Genomic DNA, 23,418 nt, shown 5'->3' on the forward strand with positions numbered 1-23,418 from the left:
TCGCAATTAATAAATTTGGCATAATTTTTTTTTTTGCAAACCTAACCATGCCCGCTTTTCCACTCTCTTTTTAAGGGCTCGCTCACACTAGCGAATAAAAAAATCAGTTCTATTCTCATCCAGAAAAGTAGGACGATTTTTTTCTCACTTGCCATCAGTGTGCTGTCCGTATATAAGACGTTTTTTTTTACTCAGCAGCTATTAATCTTTTACACGTCCATTTACAGTTCCCTACGCTACAGAATTGTAATGCATCCATAAATATAGGATGGCATACTGATGGTCCATATGACATGCAATTTTTTCTCACACAGTACCGATTTCAGAGTGAAATCACAGCATGCTGTGATTTTTTTCTCGTACTGAATACAGCTGAGAAAAAAAAAACAGATCTGCACTGCCTCATTGAATAACAATGGTCCAAGTGCAATGCGATTTTTCATCGAATGGCACTCGTTCGATTTATACGCTAGTCTGAGTGAGCCCTAAAATATACAAAAAAATGCAACAAACGTGCAAAATAAATTTGTGACTTTTTTGACACAACATTTTTTGTGAAAAAAAAGCCTTTATAAATGCCCCTCTTATTGTTATGACAGGTCTATATCACAGTTGGTTTGTCCACATACCGTACATACATGTAGTGAATGCACAGTATAGGGCACAAACCTTCACTGTTCACAGTCACATGAAAAGAATGTGATTTATAATCCAGATAAATGCCATGCTGTATTAAGTAGCTTTAATTTCCCATAATTCAAAAAGGGAAAAAGAGACCTGTATTGTTGATCTTGCTGCTTCTACACTGTAAATAATGTAATTGAGTAGTCAAGCCAAGGCAGCAGATAACAAAGACATTTTAAATAACTGGAGGGGGAGTAATCAATGGATATCGATCTAACAACAACTTGGCTGCAACACAATGAAATTATCATGTGGAAGCTAGGCAAACAAGTAGTAGGTATGCTGATATCTGGAGTGGTGCTGCTGTTGTGGTGCTTTTTTTGTGTGATCTGGTACAGCATGAAGCATTGTGTGATCTGACACAGGCATCCTCTCCCAGGACCGGTCTCCTTTTGACCACTCTTTCCTTCTATCAGTTTTCCTTCCTCTTTACTCCGGATCACGCTAGCCTCTGTCTCGGTCTCCTCTCATTTCAGAACACCCATGTCATGTGGCACTGCTTACTGTCCAGACCTTAGGTCAAGGAGGAAAACCTGGGTCTGAGCGAGGTTGGAGGAAGACCAGTGAGAAGAAACTACAACGGAGCCAGAAGTGGTGACGTTGTGCTAGTTGCACCCAACAGTCTGATCAGTTTAAGGTCCCTAAAGGGCTAAAGATCCAGCTAGTCTATGACCCATGTGTCTGGGACTCCCCACGTTGTTGGTCATGAAGTGTGTCCCCCCCCCAGAGGTTGCAGCCGCAGGAGAGTCCTACACCCTCAGTTAAGGACTGAGCCCAATCCAGGATGAACATTGCCCCTAAGGGATGGTGTGCCAGTCTCAAGGACAGGAGTAAGGTAAAAGTACTGTGTCAACGTCCTAACGACTGATGGGACAATGGACTTTTGCCCTTGATGTAAAGGGCTATCCTCCAAGGGTTGGACTTTGCCATGTAGTGTTGGGTATAGAGCCCTTGCTAAAAGGGTCCAAAGTAACTCGAAGGACTGGTGCCAAGTTAGAGAGAGAGCGAGGAAAAAAAAAAAAGAGGACTCGTATGGTCGCGGTTTCAGGGTTCTAACCAAGTTGGACCGGGTCTGTGTTGCTCTCGGAAAAGAAAAGACTCCATAATGATTAACATTATTTGTGTGTGGTGAATTATTTCATGTCTTGCAGGTTCAGGATGGCCAAAGACGGCCATTATTAAAAAAAGGGTGAAATGTAAGGAGATGGAAATACTGCCCACATAACCCCTTGAAGACACGAGTATTGTTATGGTGTATAATGTGAATTGAAATATGCATTATTGGTGATAATGTTGTGTTCTGCCCGACAGTAGAGAGAGTTAGGGTTAATATTTGGGACTAGCCCAGAATTGTTTCCTGTGAGGACGACAGATAGGACCCTTTGTTTGCCAGAAGCAGACCTTAGGTCTGGACAGTAAGCAGTGCAGCATGATGTGGGTGTCCTGAAGTGAGAGGAGACTGAGACAGTGGATAGCGTGATCCGGAGTAAAGAGGAAGGAAAACTGACAGAAGTAGTCAACCGGAGATGGGTCCTGGGAGAGGACGCCTAACAGTACGGCCCTGAATTTATAACTCAGATAGGTACCGGGCCAAGACGGGACCTAGAATGTGAAACGAAGAGTGTAGAGTGTCCCGGGCGGGAGTTCCAAGACGTCAGGAGTAGAGAAGCTAAGTACCGGCCATATTGGCAAACTAGTTTCCTTGAGAGGGACTGTAGTACTGAGCTGGATTGTGGTGAAGGAAGGTGAATTAGTGGAGACAGAGACCAAATGAGTTAAGAGATACGAACTGAGACTGCGTGTGAAAAATCTACGCATTGTGAAGGAAACGTTCTTCAAGCTGTGTGGCCGCTATCTGTTGTCCATAATCCCCACCCACCAAGTTATTGTTCAGTAAGAAGTTTATTTTTGATTGGTGGTCTCCCTCATTGAACTGTTCAACAATTAGTCCTGGCCAACCCAATTCATCCGTAACATGCAGCCTTCTAGGGCCTCCGTAGACGAAGTCCACACACCCAGCCAGGACCCCTCACTTTCATGTAATGTGCCAGGGTGTAAGAGACTAATACCTCGCCCACGGCTACCGCCCTGCGCCATGGTAAAAAAGTGCAAAAGATCATAGTTCTCAGCGGTGCATCGTCCTGTGTAAACAAGACTCGCACTGCTGAGATCTATGGCAGCCATGTGCACCAAGCGAAGTAGTACAGCTCACGCTGTTTCTGTCATTAACTGCGGTCTGCCTGTCTAAACAGGTTGTTAAATGACAGCTCAGTAAGAGATTACTGATTGACGGTTGTTTAGTGGTGCCCGTCGGTCAGTGTAAACGGACCCTAACACTCCCCAACTGTTTATATAGAGCATAATTATTGCTAGTCATTTCTTAAGCTCATAAATAACTAATTAAGAGCCTGATATTCAATCTTTGCAAAAGATACACATAGTTGACATTGGTTCCAGTAAATTAAACTAATGGTCTGCAGGCAATTAAAGTCAATATGATGGAATGGGCGTTCTATTTTCTCTTTTTAGCTATTTATTTTATACTTGTGCTGCCTTACAGAGATTCTCCTGCTAAATAATTACTTGTCGTAAAATATTTGCTAAAGAATCATGCACATAAAGCACCTGACCATGTTTTGTCAAGCGCTTTATGTGTGGAACTATTCTTCCAAAAAAATTGCTTTTATTAGGGGTAAGAATCTTTATACGTGTGGCATCCGATGCAAAATGATTATGTTACAGAACAAACTCCTTTATATATAATAAATATATATAATATATATATATAATAAATATATAATATATAATATAATATACAGTATATATATATAATATGTATAATAAATAATAATAATGTGTGAGGACCTTAGGCAGACAGCTGTTCCTTTGCCTTCCACATAAATGTGTACGCTCAACTGTGTTTTCTACTGGGAGAGGGGAATAGGGGAATAAAATGTTGCCAAGAGTGACAGTATGAAATGAAACTGGATTGGCACAGTGATTATTTTTGGGCACGTCCCAAAGAGTGAAAATGCAGAATATTTTATATCTGGATGAAAAATCAACTGTGCTATACAATATCAGTGTTGCACATTAAATGATTAGATATCTCATGAAAATGACGCAGCGAATTTGACACCAGAAGTCTTTCAATTTATGCTGTGGATAGTGGGTTTTATTGTGCAGAGGATGAAGTTTGCGGTCAATCCGCAGGATTTACACTGCAGAAAAGGCAATTAAAATTGGCCAATTTAGTGCAGATAATGCTGCTGTGACTTAGCTCTGGAGTTTCAGCCCTTGAAATTCTGGAACAGATTTGTAATTGGGAACGTAGTGTAAATATTCTAGTGAACAAGCATGTCTGGCTGCACTTATCTCCTGTGCAAACAAAGCATTAGGCATGATCAAATCAAAACATGCCTAAACTGTCTTTCCACCAACATTTGCAGACTTTGGAAACACCTGTACACATTAAATAGTCTCTCGAAATTTGGTGGATTAGGCCCACTTTCATCTACAATGTATGGGCACCTTAAGAGAAAGTACAGTATGAGAACCGGCAAGATTTCTTTCTCCTTCATGGATTAGTGCTAGTTAAATCTTGTAGACCAGAGGTCCCCAACCTGTGGCTCGGGAGCCAGATGTGGCTCGCTGGCCCATGATATGTGGCTCACGCCTGTCAGTCAGCTTGGTGCATTAGCACCTGGTCTAGCAAACAGCTATGAAGAGCAGGTCTGAATATGGTGACTTTTGTGAGTAGCCTGACACAGAAGAGCAGATCTGGATGCGCATATACTACACACAGGGAATAATAGGGTAATATTGTCAGAGCTTGCCAAAGTTTTTGTGAAAAAAACTTTACATACCTCTGTATGAAACCAAAAGCAAACAGATACACCAGAGAGCATGCACACCTAAGTAGCAACCTTATTGACTCCAATGAAGAAAGCTGTGATATTAAAAATGCTTTTAAGAAAACAAGCGTTCCTCCATGCCATAGGTTTTCCTATCAATGACATCAGATGGGACATGCTGACAAAAACACTGCAGTATGTTCAAACAATGCTTTGTTCTCTATATATAACATATTCATGTCTTTCAATTATTTCTCATTCTGTACAATTCTGTACATCTGGATATTTTACCATGGCAGAAAATTCATTGGAAAAAAACTCCACAAAACACCACAAGGGCATTTATCAAGGCTTTTGGCCGAGTTTGAGCATCAAAAAATTGCAAGTTCTGTTGCATTTTGCGATTTTTTTGATATTTTACTTCACTGTTTCAACATTTAAAAAGTGAGTGAGAAAATGGGCATGCTCAGCGGGGAAAATAGTTTTAATTCAGATTTACAGATGCAACTCTTTGCAATGCCACAGTTTTCATCCCAGTTGGGAGGTGGCATAAAAAGTGGTAAAACAGCATTTGACAGAAGCTTTATATCTAAAGATGGGCCAAATACATTACCATCAATATCACTCGATAAATAATGACAACGAAGTCACAAGCAAACCTGACGATAAAAATTCCCCTTATGATAAACTTCTCCCCCTGTGTAAATTAACTCTGTGAAGTCAGCCACTAAGCCTAAGGCCAGTCTCACATGTCCGCATATCTCAGGAACTGGAAAAACCGGTACCTGAGATATCCGTGTCCGAGTGTGTCACACGTGTGGCAACCGTGTGCTGCATCAGAATCACACGTACCGGCGCCTGGGAATCAGCACTACAGTTAGCTCTGTTCCCAGGCACCGGTGCTGAACACTGCCCTCATCATGGTTCCCTGCCGGCGCTGCGATTGGCACCAGCAGGGACAATGATGAGGGTTATGATAGTGTCTGCTCCCGCAGTGTCCTCGCCTGTAAAAATAAGAATAAAATCCATATACTCACCTCTCCTAGATGTCCTCCACTGTATCCATGTGACCGCTGCTGCAGAGGAGCCGGGGAGAATGAGCTGCTCCGGAGCTGCACTCAGTGAGTGACAGGACACTGCTCCAGAGCTGCAGCTCCGGAGCGGCTCATTCTCCCCGGCTCCTCTGCAGCAGCGGTTGCGTGGATACAGTGGGGGAACCTAGGAGAGGTGAGTACATGGATTTTATTATTTTATTCTTATTTTTACAGGTGGGGGCACTGCGGGAACAGACACTGCTACTCATCATTGTCCCTGCTGGTGCCGATCGCAGCACCAGCAGGGAACCACAATGAGGGCAGTGTTCAGCACCCGGCGCTTGGGGACCTCGCTACCTGTAGCGCTGATTCCCAGGCGCCGGTCCGTGTCACACTGATGACACACAGATGTCATCCGTGTGTGTTCAGCATGAGGCACTTTTGCGGACAGTGTGTTCAGCGTCAGGCACTTTTGCAGTTCTCAAAAAAACAGACTCGTCTCCGTGTGGAACACACGGATACACGGTCCGTGCACACACACTGACATGTGCACAGACCCATTCATTTGAATGGGTCTGTGTGTGTCAGTGTCTCCAGTATGTGTGGAAACTGTCACCACTCGTACCGGAGATACTGACGTGTGAAAGAGCCCTAAGGGCTTGTTCATACACTTTTTGTCGTGTTTTTTCCATCCATTCTTCAAGTGTAAAAACACTGCACTTTATACAGCTTTACCAGCAAAGTGATTTGAAATCTCATGTACAGGCTGCTTAATTTTTCCTTGGGGATTTGAACCATCAAAGCATTTCTCAAATCTGCAGTATGTCAATTATTTCAGCATTTTTCACCCATTTAAATGAATGGTAGAAAAACACATTTTAAAATCGCATCAAAAACATATATCAAAATGCGTAAAAAATGCTCATATTTTACACAGTGTTTTTTCCTGTCAACGTTCTAGTTTTTGGTGCAGAAAAATCTGCTACAAATTAGGGTCCATTTCTACTCGATCGCTCAGTGTGCATAGGCTGCCATAGTCCTCGGCAGCGCGAGTCTTCTTTACACAGGACGATGATTTTTTTTTGCACTGCACAAAATATAATTTCACCTGATGAACGAGTGTTTTGCTTGTTCAACAGGTGATCGGTAGACTATTTACACGGCAAGATAATCGTGAAATAAGCGCTTTTAACAACACTACTTTATGATTATCTTGCAGTGTAAATGCAGCTTTACTCGATGTGTGCACATAACCTATAAAAAAAAGCTGATACTAGAGAGGGAGAGGATCTTTTGAAATTCGAATTTGCGGACTTCACCAAATTTTTCCCAAAATTTTGTTTTGTGGCAAATAAATTTGCACAAATTTCAATACTGGAAAGCTTGGAATTGCTCGTAAAATAAATGTGGGTGAGAGGAGAGAGAGAGGGAACCTTGCCGACCATAAGAGCTTACACTTTACAGGACAGAGACAGAGAGGACCCCACTGATCATAAGAGCTTACACTCTACAGGAGAGAGAGACTGAGCCTTGCCAACCATAAGAGCTTACACTTTAGAAGGACAGAGATAACCCCACTGATCATAAGAGCTTACACTCTACAGGTGAGAGACTCTACCGTACAAACTGTGCTCCACTGGGGACCACTGGTTTATGATGGCCCAGGTACGACCCATCACTGTACAAGGTATGATAATCTGCTAGATGTCGTAGCTGCAGGACATTATAGGGAAGCCTGTGTGGCCACTGGCCACGCAAAATTACCTCTCCCTGATGCTTCAACAGTTTGGGAAATGGTGGCAGGCAAATTTTTGTGTCCGGCACCATCAAATCTCAAAATGTTCCAAATTGCGTGAAACTGCGAATTTCAGGAAATTCGACCCAAACTAGATTCTCCGCAGATCGATCCACTCATCTCTGGCTACTACTATAATATGAAAATACAAGTGCTTGGAGGTTCTCACAACTGCATAAGCAAATAACAGTAGATAATATTTAACTATTTAACTATACAATCACGAGAGATAAGATAAACTGATGATTTATTGTCCCTTTAATCAGCTGAAGAAGACTACCTACAATATAAAGGCTGTAGCAGTCAGAAAATCCCCAGCAGCTAATGAAGAAATAAAACTGCATTGGCACAGTGATGACTTTTTACAAAGTTAAAATGCAGAAGATTTTATGTCTGGATGGAAAATCCACTGTGTTATATAAACTATAAGTATAGTATCATGTTTAGAAATGTCATGCAAACACCGAGAATGTGACATCCGCAACCTGTCAATTTATGCTGTGGTTATTACAGTGGATTTTGCAATTCAGAGGAGAAAGTTCACATTATATCCGCAGCATTTGCATAGCGGTAACCGCAAAGATATCAGGCCAATTTAGTGCAGATAATGCTGTTATGAATTTGCTGGGGAATTTCAGGTTCTGTCAATCCGTGGCAAATACATAAATGGGATCGTATCCTAAATCCTAAAAAAGTGAAGAAGCAGGTACACTAGTTATGCGAGTCACAGTTTCATAGTCTTAAGGTTGAAAGAGGAGGGTGTTAGGAGGAACGTTTATCATTGTGGAAAGTGCCTAACAGACGTAAGGAGACTTATAGGCCATGCAATGCACCTCTGGGAATTTAAATATGCAAATAACCTCTCCGGAAGGAAAAGAACTCTCTCCCTACTGCCACCTATTGAATGCAGCAATCCTACAAGCCAAGGTCAATATTGCCTTTTTAGGATTCCTACATCCAATAGATGGCACCAGAGATCAAGTCCTCTTTCCTTCTGAAGAGGCAATTTGCAAGATTGAAAGAAGACACAAGTCCATCAAGTTCAACCTATATGAACAATTGGGTGATCAATGATCATCGGGTGATTGACAGCCTGTTTACACAGCAAGATAATCATGAAATGAGCATTTCAACTCTAGTTCATGATTATTTTACAGTGTAAATGGTTTGTCGAGCATCTGTGAAAAGCGTGTTAGGTATGAATCGTGGGGGAGTCACCATATTCTGCCATTGCAGCATATTCATCAAGCATTTGTGAAATGCTCGTCAGGTGTGTTTGGTGTGTGAGCCTTTTTACTCTGTACTAACTTTAACCTTTTTTTGTACACTTCGTGAACAGACAACTTAATTTAGGGTTTCCCTGTTAGTTCACCCCCCAATACGTTTTTGTGTCTACTGTGTTGGATATATCCACAGATTTTGCCTTTTAAATGTATACTTAATAAAAGCTATATTTTATGTTACTCGGGTTAATTTCGGTCCCTCACTTTATGCTATATTGGTTCTCCTTTTTTCCCTGTAAAATGCAGCAGAAAATCCACATGATATTGTGCTGCAAACTACTGTCCTGATTTATTTCTAAATTCATCTTTATTACGCTCAGAGCTCCAATCTTCTGATCCTATATAGCTGTAAATGGTTAAATGACACATTTCTGTTGCTTGCTGCAGAAATTGGTTTATTTAAATGGTTTATTTAAATGAAGTGCTAGTGTGCCATATGGTGCAGGAAGGCGTGCATTGTGCTGTGAATTGCTGCAGTTTTCACCCCTGTAATTTTTATAGGGGAAATCAATGAAAAAGTCTTTAATTTCTAAACTCGGCATTGCAAAACCATATAACTTTGCAATAAATCAGTGCTGTTTTCTAACACGCAGCATACTAATGGCCTGAAACACACACCGTAAACAAAAATCGACATCAGACAAGATTTACTTACTTTTCCATAGACTCCAATGCGATTTGGGTCCACAAATGGCAGTTTTTTCAATTGCCTCAAGAAAAATGATTGTTTAATTAAGTCAAGAGTGAATCAAGAGGATTGCCTCAACTATACATTCTCCTGTATCGATCAACCCGTCTTAAGATCATTACTACATAGAATTAAGGCATGTCTATCTTACTGTCGGCTCCGCTTTGTTACAATCTTGTGCGTTACATCTCTGATCTGATTGTATGTGAGATAAATGAAAAAAAAAATTGTAAGACTATATAAAGCATGTGGATATGGGAAAAGGCTCTTCTCAAATTTACCTGATCGCTTTGTGAAAGTGTTTATTTGTAAGGATTTGATATTGTGCAACATAACAGATTGGAGACTGCAGATAGCCGGAGGCACATACGGATGGCTCACAGTGGTACGACAGCTACAGCGGATACATGGGTGCCTGACTAATCGTACTGAATGTAAACCATTTCCACATCATTTTTAAAGACTGGCTAACCCATTTAAAGGGAACCTGTCACTAGATTCAAGCTGCACGGACAATGGGCAGCATGAGTCAGAGCCTGGTTATGTGACTGCAGACAGATTTGTTTTAGCTTGGAACGTGCCATTTCAGAGAAAACAGTTTGAAAAGTCGGCCAAAGACAATAGGAAAAGATGTGACTAGTCTGATGCGATTCCCGGGGCTTCTTCCTGGCTCCAGTTCATTGATAATTTTTTTTTCCAAGTGTGTACATAGCAAGAGACCTGTCAATCATCTGGAACAGGGTGGGAAGTAGCTGGTGGGGAGCCAGTCAGATCTCTTCTCAAGCTCGGATTGACCCACAGGGGAACAGGTGAATTCCCTGGTGGGCCCCTGTGAAGTCAGCCACCTACCACCCAACATGAGCAGTAGTTGGCCCAATGCTTTTTATTCTCTATGTACAGGCAAAAGCAGCATCTCATCAATCATTCATTCAACAAACTATCCAGCTTATTATTATATAGAAGCATAGGTAGAATTTGCATACAGTGGACCTTCGCTGTCAATGCTACTGGTGGGCTCTTGCCACCCCAGAGCGACTCAGTGTCTCCCTATAACCCCGGGACAGAAATTCAAACTACGCTTTCTCTGAAGCGCTGAAGTGTTTCACAATAGCACATACCTAGCTGCAACCGTGCAGCCTGGCTCTGATTCATGCTGCCCGTGGTTTGAACAGCATAAATCGAGTAACAGCTTCCCTTAAAATCTAAATTCAACACAATTTCTCCTATGTGAAAACATGGCTGTAGTTTAAATAAGGTTTTATAATGAATTAGCCATCGTGTCGGTTTCCTCCAGGTTCTCTGGTTTCTGCCCACACTCCAAAGACATACTGAATTTAGATTGTGAGCCCCAATGGGGACAGTGAAGATGACGTCTGTAGAATTAATGGCGCTATATAAGTGAGAAAAATAAATAAATAAAACAGATTACAGTAAGATAATATCAGCTAATATGATATGCCATGGCAGTAAATGAAGAACAGTCAATTAAAGGGAATGTAGTGTCAGAAAATGACCTATTGTTTAATTCAAGTTAATGAGTATTTAAAAATGTCATTTATTTTATCACAATATGTATAAAAAAATTATATATCGTATTTTTCAGACTATAAGACGCACTGTATAAGAAAAACTTGGCACTCGCTCTTCATTCAAAGTTAATTGATAATTTTATTGTTCATAGTGATTCCAGAATATATCCAATTAAACAATAGAAGGTGGGAGGCGCTGGTAGGCTGGTCACTAGTTAGCAGCGAATAAAGCGACACAAACCAAAATGTTTCAGTAAGACAGTACCAAATATATGTAAGTGTATAATTCGCGCTTGGGTAGTGGGGGGAAGGGAAATATGGAGATTCCAATTGTGAAAATGTTACTCAGGACTAGTCATAGGTTAGATAAAAATTAGGCTTTATTTGGAATAAATAGATAAAAAGTATTTAAAATCGGTTAAAAAATGATGAAATCTCTGTAACAAAGGCCAGTAAATCTTAAAGGATAGAAGTAGCGTTATATATTTTGATAGAAGAGGATCCTTAACGTGGTCCAGAGGTGTACAACCTATGGAAAAGGGTAGAGGGGATTAAGCTGGTGGGATTACTTAGTTAGGACCACACCTGCATCATCAGGTAATTATATATTACATATTAACAGCCCCTACCAGGGCAAAACATCGCTCTCTACCTACCTTCTACCTCTACACCATAGGTAGACTGGAGTGATAATCGAGGACACCACATCAACGGGAAGCTTAGAGCCTCCGGACCTCTCCCTACTAGAAACTAGCATCTGCCCGGACCACAGTAAGTACATACAATCTATCACTCTTGTAGTACCTCTCTATTTTAAACATAATCCTCCAAACCTATCATCTTGCCCCGTAGGCCCTCCTACCACGGAGAAAGATCACCTACCTAGCAGACCAAACCCCTGGCACCTGTCCACCAGCCCAGGAATAAGAACAAGGACCCTAAAATAGGTACATCGGTACCATCTTTTCCATCTAGGCCTAACTAAGTAATCCCACCAGCTTAATCCCCTCTACCCTTTTCCATAGGTTGTACACCTCTGGACCACGTTAAGGATCCTCTTCTATCAAAATATATAACGCTACTTCTATCCTTTAAGATTTACTGGCCTTTGTTACAGAGATTTCATCATTTTTTAACCGATTTTAAATACTTTTTATCTATTTATTCCAAATAAAGCCTAATTTTTATCTAGCCTATGACTAGTCCTAGTCACAATTGGAATCTCCATATTTCCCTTCCCCCACTACCCAAGCGCGAATTATACACTTACATATGACGCGCCCCCTGGGACATATTCCTTTTTGAGGGGAATACCCGGCACCGGATCAGATGGGGGGTTGTAGTCTCCGAGCGGCTGTGACCCGGCCCGTGCCCAGGGCGTCAAACTCAATGTTATGTGGCAGTCCTACAGATGTTATTAAGAGTTCTTTTGTGTCGACTACGCCACCCGTTGTGATGCGGTCACTGTGGCCGCCGCTGCAGCAGGGTCCGCTGAGGCTGATGGTGGGTGCGCAGCTTGGTGAGATAACCCCCAACGGGAGGGGTATAGCCTCAGGGGGAGACAGGTGCAGAGGATGGGGGTTGTGGTGGTGCGGTGCAGACGGCAATGAAGACAGAGTCGGGTTGTGCAGTTAAGGGTGTTTACTTACTGCAGATGTTGTACTGGTCACTCCAGCTTCGAGTGATCACCCGAGCCGTGCTGCGTCCACCAGGTCCTGGATCCAGCCAACCCCCAAACAAGTCCGGAGCGTGGCCCTGAGCTCTCCTTCTGTCCCGTTCTCTGGCCGTCCCCACCAGTGATCCACCTAGGTCCAGCTCCCTCGGGCCTTCTGTTGGGACACCCTTGGCCTTGGGTTCCCTGACCCTTCATGTGGTGTGCCTTCGGGGTGGATGTGATGGGTGGCCGTGGCAGATGCTGCCCACGGCCTCCGGTCTCTGGCTAGGGTGTGTTTTCTGCCCCCGCCAGTTTGGGATCCGGTACCCTGTGCCGACTCTTCACCCGGGGATTTAAGTTGGGTTCTTGGAGTCCTCTTTTCTGTTTCCCCCTCTGGGTCTCTCTTGCTTTCTCCTCTCTCTCTCTGGGTCTCTCTTCTCCTCTGCTTGCTGACTTGTTCTCTGCATCTGACCCTGTTCTTAGTTGGTGCCCACCTTATATACACCCTCTATGTGTGAGCTCAGGTGACCAGCACCCAATGAGCTCCTATCACTACCCAGACTGCACCCCCTATCTGCCCCTACACTACATGGGATGTTCCAACCCCCTCCCACTCCAGCCAAGGACAGACTCGGTCATACCTGCACATTTCTAAGTGGGAGTACCGTTGGTCTGCCCTCCGGAAATGGGATGTGTGTAGTGCATGCAGCCTACCGAGCTCAGTTCCACACTCCATCCTTACCCGGGAGTGGAATATCACACCTCTGGGTTGAGGTGCAATACCCCTGTAGCAGCCGAATCCTCAGGGTGCTACACATACAGTACAGACCAAAAGTTTGGACACACCTTCTCATTTAAAGATTTTTCTGTTTTTTCATGACTATAAAAATTGTACATTCGCACTGAAGGCATCAAACTATGAATTAACACATGTGGAATTATATACTTAACAAAAAAGTGTGAAACAACGGAAAATATGTCTTATATTCTAGGTTCTTGAAAGTAGCCACCTTTTGCTTTGATGACTGTTTTGCACACTCTTGGCATTCTCTTGATGAGCTTCAAGAGGTAGTCACCGGAAATGGTTTTCACTTCACAGGTGTGCCCTGTCAGGTTTAATAAGTGGGATTTCTTGCCTTATAAATGGGGTTGGGACCATCAGTTGTGTTGTGCAGAAGTCTGGTGGATACACAGCTGATAGTCCTACTGAATAGACTGTTAGAATTTGTATTATGGCAAGAAAAAAGCAGCTAAGTAAAGAAAAACGAGTGGCCATCATTACTTTAAGAAATGAAGGTCAGTCAGTCCGAAAAATTGGGAAAACTTTGAAAGTGTCCCCAAGTGCAGTTGCAAAAACCATCAAGCGCTACAAAGAAACTGGCTCACATGAGAACCGCCCCAGGAAAGGAAAACCAAGAGTCACCTCTGCTTCTGAGGATAAGTTTATCCGAGTCACCAGCCTCAGAAATCACAGGTTAACAGCAGCTCAGATTAGATACCAGGTCAATGCCACACAGAGTTCTAGCAGCAGACACATCTCTTCAACAAGTGTTAAGAGGAGACTTTGTGCAGCAGGAAACCACTGCTAAGGACAGGCAACAAGCAGAAGAGACTTGTTTGGGCTAAAGAACACAAGGAATGGACATTAGACCAGTGGAAATCTGTGCTTTGGTCTGATGAGTTCAAATTTGAGATCTTTGGTTCCAACCACCGTGTCTTTGTGCGACGCAGAAAAGGTGAACGGATGGACCCTACATGCCTGGTTCCCACCGTGAAGCATGGAGGAGGAGGTGTGATGGTGTGGGGGTGCTTTGCTGGTGACACTGTTGGGGATTTATTCAAAATTGAAGGCATACTGAACCAGCATGGCTACCACAGCATCTTGCAGCAGCATGCTATTCCATCCGGTTTGCATTTAGTAGGACCATCATTTATTTTTCAACAGGACAATGACCCCAAACACACCTCCAGGCTGTGTAAGAGTTATTTGACCAAGAAGGAGAGTGATGGGGTGCTACGCCAGATGACCTGGCCTCCACAGTCACCAGACCTGAACCCAATCGAGATGGTTTGGGGTGAGCTGGACCGCAGAGTGAAAGCAAAAGGGCCAACAAGTGCTAAGCATCTCTGGGAACTCCTTCAAGATTGTTGGAAGACCATTTCCGGTGACTACCTCTTGAAGCTCATCAAGAGAATGCCAAGAGTGTGCAAAGCAGTCATCAAAGCAAAAGGTGGCTACTCTGAAGAACCTAGAATATAAGACATATTTTCAGTTGTTTCACACTTTTTTGTTAAGTATATAATTCCACGTGTTAATTCATAGTTTTGATGCCTTCCGTGTGAATGTACAATTTTCATAGTCATGAAAATACAGAAAAATCTTTAAATGAGAAGGTGTGTCCAAACTTTTGGTCTGTACTATATATTTGATTCCAGAATATATAAGACGTTTGGGTCAGTTGGTCAGACCTTCATCAGTCATCTGGAGTTGTTAGATCTGCATGCTGCAGCACTGTGAACAATAAAATTATCAATTAACTTCAGTAAACCCAGAAGTGCAGTGTTTATTTTCGTCTATAAGACGCACTGAACCATAAGACACACCCCAAATTTTGAGGTGGAAAATAGGAAAAAATATTTTTTATAAAATGGGGGTCGGTCTTATAATCTGAATAGGTATATAGGGTATCTTTCCTGGGGGGCATTGGAGCGGGGGACACAGGAGGCAGGGTCCCTCAGGAAGCCGGCGGAAGTGAAGGAATGCTGCGGACCAGGGGTGCTTCAGCAGCGGGGAGTTGCGGTGGAGCGGGATCGTAGGAAGATGGCCCTCCATTCCCTCCCTCAGGAACCTGGCGGCGGCGACAGCAGAAGAGGTGAGATGCTGTGGGGCCGGTGTCTGGCTGTAGGCGGTGAGGCACAGCGGTGTGCGCTGCTTTTCCGTTTGCCGCAGCCATTTTCTTGAATTCATGATCTTCAGGGAATGGCTGCAGAGCTTCTAGTCTGCGCAAGTGTAGCGCCCCGAGGGTTCGGTTGCTACAGGGGTATTGCACCTCAACCAGAGGTGTGATATTCCACTCCCAGGTAAGGATGGAGTGTGGACCAGGGCTCAGTTAGCTGCATACACACACTCACCCCATTTCCGGGGGACAGCTCGACGGTGCTCCCATTTTATGCAGGCACAACTGACCATGTCCCTGGCTGGAGTGGGGAGGGGGGAGAGAGCCCAGTGATGTAGGAGCAGTAGGGGACGGTTTCTGGAGCATAGGAAGGAGCTCATTGGGTGCAGGTCACCTGAGCTCAGACACAGAGAGGTAGATAAAAGGTGGGAGCGATCTTAGAAGTTGAGTGAGTTCAGAGAAGCAGAGTAAAGGAGTAGAGAGCTGACAGGGAGCCGAGGCTCAGCCTGAGCTCAGCTCCACGAGGCAGGCCTAGAGAGAAGGCCGGGGTCAGAGAGGAGAAGAGGAGAAGGAGAAGGAAGGAAAGAGGAGAGACAGAGGAGTAGAAAGGCTCCAGAAACAAGAAGGCAGAAGAGTCCCTAAGAGAGCAGAACGGACAGCAACCGTTGCAAGCCCGCGTTATATCGGGTGAAGGGTCAGGCCGTGGAAAGGTACCGGATTCCCAAGTTGGTGGAGGTAAATCATCCCTCAGCCAAGAACCGGAGTTCGTGATCATTTATGGGTACGACCCCTTGCTAAACCCGCTAGGAAGGCACCACATAGAGTCAGGGAAACTAGCGCCAAGTTTTACCAGAAAAGGCCCGAGGCTGCCGGACAGAAGCGTGGTCACTGGTGGGGCACGAGAGGCCAGAGAAAGGATAGAAGGGGGTCCTGTGCCACACTCCTGAGTTGCCTGGGGGTTGACTGAGCCCCTCACATGGTGGACGCAGCACGGCTTGGGCAGTCATTGCTGACAGAAGTGACTTGGATATCAACTGTGAGTAAAAAGCCTGAACTGCACCTGTAGCGCCCCGAGGGCTCCGCCGCTACAGGGGTATTGCACCTCTGCCAGAGGTGTGGTATTCCACTCCCGGGTAAGGATGGAGTATGGACCAGGGCTCAGTTAGCTGCATACAGCACACACACCCCATTTCCGAGGGACAGCTCAACGGTGCTCCCACTAGACAGAAGTGCAGGCACGACCGACTATGTCCCTGTCTGGAGTGGGGAGGGGGGTGGAACACCCAGTGCTGTAGGGGCAGATAGGGGTTGGTTCCTGAGCGTAGGTAGGAGCCCATTGGTTGCTGGTCACCTGGGCTCATGTTTCTAGAGAGAGGTATAAAAGGTGGGCACCATCTTAGTTCTGGGTCAGTTCAAGCAGGAGGAGAAGAGAGAGGAGTTCGGCCAGAGAGGGCTGACAGGGAGCTGTGGCTCAGTCTGGGCCCAGCTCCATGAGGCAGGCCTGAGGAGAGGGCCAGGAACAGAAAGGAACAAGAACAGAAAGGAACAAGAACAGAGAGGAACAGAAACAGAAAGGAACAGCAAAGAAAGAGAGGAAGAAACAGAAGGGCTCAGGAACAAGAAGGTGGAAGGGACCCTAAGAACCCACGAGAATCCAGGGTGCAGGGTCAGGCAGATTAAGGGTACCGGATCCCAAGTTGGTGGAGGAGAAACAACCCTCAGCCAAAGACCGGAGGTCGTGATCATTTTTTGGTGCGACACCTCATCAAACCTGCTAGGAAGGCACCATATAGGACAGCGGAGGACGGGGCCCACGTTTAACCGCACAAGTCCGCGGTAGCTGGACAAAAGTGGGTCACTGGTGAGGCAGGCCAGAGAAAGGACAAAAGGGGGTCTTGAGCCATACTCCTGAGCTGTCTGGGAGTTGACCGAGCCCCTCACCTGGTGGACGCAGCACGGCTCGGGCAGTCATTCCCTGCAGAAGTGACTTGGATATTAACCGTGAGTAAAGACCCTGGACTGTAGTACGTTGTCTGTGTGCTTTTTCGCTCCTCCGGCATTACCGGTACTGGGACTCTCACCACCATCACTCCCACCATCCACTACACTGCCCTGGGGCCGCACTCTTCCCGTGGGGAGTCACACCATCCCAGCTGCGTACATCATCGGCCCCAGCGGTCTGCCCTGCAGCGGCGGTTCCTAATAACCACAATCCACGGGTGGCGTAGTCAGACATTTCTTAAAACATCTAAAAGACTGCCACTGGTCTGACCAACCTGAGCCACGGGACCGGGTCGCCACTACTACCCCTATCGTCTCCCTATCGCCCGGTTCCGAGTGCCCCACTGCCCAGGGGGCGAGTCACACCATTGGACTCTGTGTGATTTATGCTGCGCCTGCACCATCACCCCCAGCATCCACCTACATTGCCCTGAGGCTACACTCTTCCCGTGGGGAGTTATCCTATCCCTGTGCTGCACACCAACACCAGCCTCAGCAGTCTGCCTTGCAGCGGCGGTCATCCCTGAGCGCAATCCACGGGTGGCGTAGTCGGACATTCAAAACACTGATAAATAGACTGCCACAGCATTTGGTCTGACCACCCTGAGCCACGGGATCGGGTTGCCACTACTACCTCCAGCATCGCACAGAAGCCCGGTTCCAGGTACCCCACGGCCCAGGGGGCGAGTCAGCTTTGGCGTAGTCGGCAGGATTGTGACCAACCCGCCACAAACGGGTATTGCGTACCTGAAAAGAGACTGTTTCACTGTATTGAAAATGGCGCCCGCCCCGGCAGAACGGACGCCATAATGTGCGCGCCAAAAGGTAACTGGAAGCCACCTCCCATAGTGGGCCAGGTCCTAGAATGGCGCCAAAGAAGGAGCCCACTCCCATTTTATGCAGGCACAACTGACCATGTCCCTGGCTGGAGTGGGGAGGGGGGAGAGAACCCAGTGATGTAGGAGCAGTAGGGGACGGTTTCTGGAGCATAGGAAGGAGCTCATTGGGTGCAGGTCACCTGAGCTCAGACACAGAGAGGTAGATAAAAGGTGGGAGCGATCTTAGAAGTTGAGTGAGTTCAGAGAAGCAGAGTAAAGGAGTAGAGAGCTGACAGGGAGCCGAGGCTCAGCCTGAGCTCAGCTCCACGAGGCAGGCCTGGAGAGAAGGCCGGGGTCAGAGAGGAGAAGAGGAGAAGGAGAAGGAAGGAAAGAGGAGAGACAGAGGAGTAGAAAGGCTCCAGAAACAAGAAGGCAGAAGAGTCCCTAAGAGAGCAGAACGGACAGCAACCGTTGCAAGCCCGCGTTATATCGGGTGAAGGGTCAGGCCGTGGAAGGGTACCGGATTCCCAAGTTGGTGGAGGTAAATCATCCCTCAGCCAAGAACCGGAGGTCGTGATCATTTATTGGTGCGACCCCTTGCTACACCCGCTAGGAAGGCACCACATAGGGTCAAGGAAACTGGCGCCAAGTTTTACCAGAGAAGGCCCGAGGCAGCCGGACAGAAGCGTGGTCACTGGCGGGGCACGAGAGGCCAGAGAAAGGATAGAAGGGGGTCCTGTGCCACACTCCTGAGTTGCCTGGGGGTTGACTGAGCCCCTCACCTGGTGGACGCAGCACGGCTTGGGCAGTCATTTCTGACAGAAGTGACTTGGATATCAACTGTGAGTAAAAAGCTTGAACTGCACCATTGGACTCTGTGTGATTTATGCTGCGCCTGCACCATCACCCCCAGCATCCACCTACATTGCCCTGAGGCTACACTCTTCCCGTGGGGAGTTATCCTATCCCTGTGCTGCACACCAACACCAGCCTCAGCGGTCTGCCTTGCAGCGGCGGTCATCCCTGAGCGCAATCCACGGGTGGCGTAGTCGGACATTCAAAACACTGATAAATAGACTGCCACAGCATTTGGATGGACCACCCTGAGCCACGGGATCGGGTTGCCACTACTACCCCCAGCATCGCACAGAAGCTCGGTTCCGGGTACCCCACGGCCCAGGGGGCGAGTCACATGCGCCGGCTCGGGCGGCCATTTTCCTGTAGATCACGGCTTTAGGAAGATGGCCGTGGCCACCGGAAAAGCAGCGCACATCGCTCTGCCTCACCGCCTACAGCCAGACACCGGCCCTGCAGCATCTCACCTCGTCTGCTTACGCCACCGAGTTCCTGTGGGAGGGAACGGAGGGCCCTGCTTCCTATGATCCCGCTCCACCACCATCGCAACTCCCCAGTGCATTTGGACCATAAGACGCATCCCCCCCATTTCCTCCGAAATTTGGGGGGAAAAAAGTGTGTCTTATGGTCCGAAAAATGCGGTATATATATATTGCAATTTTCACATTGGCCTTTGGAGCGATTTTATACTCAAACTTCCTGTTCTATATTGATAACTTTTCAGAAGTCTCATTATCATCGCAGACAGGATTACAATGATCAATAACTCTTCTGTATACAGCTGATAACACAAGATCCACCATTCAAAGTAGGGTATGTCAGAGCTGACCCTGCTCCCATTTCCTTCTCAATGACTAGATTCTTCAGTACAAAATATAAGATCTGAGACTAGACTGTCTATTGCTGCTAAGGTACATGTGTATTTCCTGAAACAATATGAAACAGGATTCTAAAATAGCCCCAGTGGCAAATGTGAAAATCAGTGGCGTACCGCCAATGGCGGCAGACCACGCGACCGCTATGGGGCCCGGCGGCTGAGGGGGCCCGCGACAGCCGCTGCGGTCCGGCGGCTGTGCTGTGCTGACAGTGCTGTATGCCTTTAATTAAATGTAAGCGACGCCCGCTGGCCGCCGTATACCTTCCTCTAATCTTCTTCCTTTCTGGTTCCTGGTCTGCTGCAGGCTGAATGCTCTGGCTGGATTTGCATAAAAACATCACGCCTCCTGGCTGACTAGCTTTCCAGCCAGAGAGCAGCAGTGTGCAGGGCCCGGGCCGGAAGCAGGAACTCAGCACATGAGGGTGTGCACATCCATTCTGTGTGGACGGAGAGAGAGAGAGAGACGGTGAGCAGGGCCGGCAGTGTGTATTTTTTTTTTTAATGTGTCCCCTCACTGTGCTGGCGCTGCACTTTGCTGACTCCTGAGGGTGGAGGTGGAGGCCCCTGGCCCTGGCTGCAGACAATGTGGAGGGTGGATGGAGGTGGGGGCCCCTGGCTGCACACAATGTGGAGGGTGGGTGGAGGTGGGGGGCCCCTGGCTGCACACAATGTGGAGGTGAGGGGCCCCTGGCTGCACACAATGTGGAGGTGAGGGGCCCCTGGCTGCACACAGTGTGGAGGTGGGGGCCCCTGGCTGCACACAATGTGGAGGTGGGGGCCCCTGGCTGCACACAATGTGGAGGTGGGGGCCCCTGGCTGCACACAATGTGGAGGTGGGGGCCCCTGGCTGCACACAATGTGGAGGTGGGGGCCCCTGGCTGCACACAATGTGGAGGGGGAGTCCTGCACACAATGTGGAGGGTGGGGGAGGGGAGTAAGTAGGGCTCTGGGGGGGATGCTGTGGGCTTGTGGGGGCCCTAAGGGGGATTGTGGGGGCTCTGAGGGGGGGGATGCTTGTGAGTGCTCTGGGGGGGATGCTGCAGGCTTGTGGGTGCTCTGGGGGGGATGCTGCGGGCTTGTGGGTACTCTGGGGGGGATGCTGTGGACTTGTGGGAGCTCTGTGTGGGGCCCAGGAGGCATGAGGCATTACATGGGGTCCAGCCTGCGTATGGCATTACATGGGGCATTACATGGAGACCAGGCAGTATTCTCTAAGGTGCATTATATGGGATCCAGTATTTTGTATGGAGCATTATATGGGGCTCATAATATTGTATGGAGGACTTAGTGGTGCCATAACACTGTATGGAGGACTATACTGTCCGGTCTACACTGTGCGCTGTGAGGATTCACCGGTTTCTGAGCTATTGTAGAATTTACAATAGATATCACTCATGACATGTAAGAAGTCAGTGAAATTTTTGCCATTGTACTATATAAATATCTATAATTTCTCTGCGGTATCTGTGCATCATGAATTGTTGGATGTGTTAAAGGGGCAACTGAGACTCTTTCGCCCGGGGCCCATGAAAACCTGGAGGAGGGAGCATCATGTGACACTCCTTCTCCCATCATTTCTCCTCTGTGTCTGACGCAGCGGCATGATGACGCGCCACGCTGTGTCAGACAGTGGAGCTGGCAGCTGCTGAGGTGATGACAGAGACGCGCTGCAGAGACTGAAGCAGCGGGGAACGAGGAGCGGTAAGTATGTATTTATTTTTAAATCAGTGTGTACTGATAATACTGGAGGACTGGGGCTGCATTTTACCCTATGGGGGGCTGCATTATACTGCGTACAGGACCATGGGGGAATGCATTATACTGTGTGGAGGACCATGGCGGAGTGTCTTCTACTGTGTGGAGGACCATGGCGGAGTGTCTTCTACTGTGTGGAGGACCATGGCGAGTGCATTATACTCTATGGAGTGTGGGGCAGTTGGGAGATCATACTGTGTTGTGGTCACCATACTTTACCCTGGGAGTTGAGGTGGGGTACAGTAGGGACATTATACTGTGCACGTGGAGGAATTCACCATGGGGGTATCATACCGTGTTTGGGGGACACTTTTGTTGGCATCACACTTTATGGGCAATGAAAAAGGGATCTAGGACTTCAGCAGGAAGAAAATTACTATGTAAAGGCTGGAAGGTTGTGAGATCTGCTCTTCTGTGACCCCGACAATTATTTACATTTTTACATTTTTTTTGGGGGGGGGGGGGGGTGGCCCAATTAGAACTTCTGCTATGGGGCCCCATGATTCCTATGTACGCCCCTGGTGAGAATTTGTAAAATTTCTAATATTTGTAATACAGGTTGAACTATGAACAAAAAAAATACCAAATTGTTTTAACAAATGCATTTCAAATAAAAACCTGATTGAAACAGTAGGTCATGTTCTGCCGACACATGCCCTTAATATTAAGACAGCCCTTCTAAATCAAATAGAGACTATAAAGCAGACATACTGCACCACAGGTATATAATCTTTAGCATCAACAGAACCAAGTTTCTTGTCAGTTTCATGAAGCAAATTCAATCCTTGGTTTTTTGATCCTCGACCATCAAAATGAGCAACAATTATATTGAATGTGCTGACAAGCACCGTCTGCCATCCGAGTGAGAACTCCTCTGTGACCTGCTGTGTCCCTGGAGCTTCGGGTCTGTAAGGAGGGAAATGTATCTTCTTACAGTTTGAAAAAAATAAGAATTGTTTATATACAGCGATTATTTTTCTGTCAAAAACGGTCTAGCTCTTAAAGCCACAAGTAGTTATGTGTGTATTACAAATTCTGTTATTCTGAATTCTCAGCATTGTTGCTGTCCTGTTGATATAAGTTAGTATAACAATTAGTGCAATATAACATAAGGACTACAATACCATGGCCCCACATATTAGATTTGTACCTGGTTTACTATGGGGCAGGTTGGAATATACAATGGAAATGTACTTTAGGGCACAGTCAGATGGCCGTATAACACGGTCAAGTGCTATCAGATGTTTTGTCGGATAGCACTCGGCCCAATGGTTTATTATAGGGCAGTGCAGATCTGTGATTTTTTTTTCTCAGGCGGATCGTAATTTTCTCTATACATAGCAGTGCAGATGCACTACTATGTATAGCACAAGTGATTGCAGCTTCAAGTCCCCTTAGGGGACTATTGAATACAGTAAAATGTGAAAAAATGTTTTTAAAAATATGACAAAAATAAATAAAAAAAAAAAAACACAAAAGTTCAAATCATCCCCCTTTTGCTCCATTAAAAATAAAACAATGAAAAAAAAATACACCTCTTTGGCATTGTTGCATTCGGAAAAGCCAATCTATCAAAATATAAAATAAATTAATCCGATTGGTATATGACGTAATGAGAAAAAAAAATCTAATCACCAGAATTACGTTTGTTTGGCAGCTGCAACATTGCAATAAAATGCAGTAAGAGGCGATCA

At 46.1% G+C, this 23,418-nt stretch overlaps 1 protein-coding gene across 1 annotated transcript in view; it reads right to left on the reverse strand.

Annotated features, from left to right (window-relative positions):
• Window positions 1-23,418, reverse strand: part of LOC141202582 (inactive dipeptidyl peptidase 10-like) — a 385,315-nt gene that overhangs the window by 24,798 nt on the left and 337,099 nt on the right. Inside the window, exons 20-21 of the mRNA XM_073663754.1 lie at window positions 22,436-22,630; window positions 9,306-9,360 (exon numbers count right to left, since the gene is read on the reverse strand). Of these exons, the coding sequence (XP_073519855.1) occupies window positions 9,306-9,360; window positions 22,436-22,630 (250 nt within the window). The remainder of the gene's footprint in view (window positions 1-9,305; window positions 9,361-22,435; window positions 22,631-23,418) is intronic.

The sequence above is a fragment of the Phyllobates terribilis genome, unplaced genomic scaffold (genome assembly GCF_046119375.1).
Source record: "Phyllobates terribilis strain yellow unplaced genomic scaffold, ASM4611937v1 Scaffold_2__4_contigs__length_985480577, whole genome shotgun sequence".
NCBI classification, from domain to species: Eukaryota; Metazoa; Chordata; class Amphibia; order Anura; family Dendrobatidae; genus Phyllobates; species Phyllobates terribilis.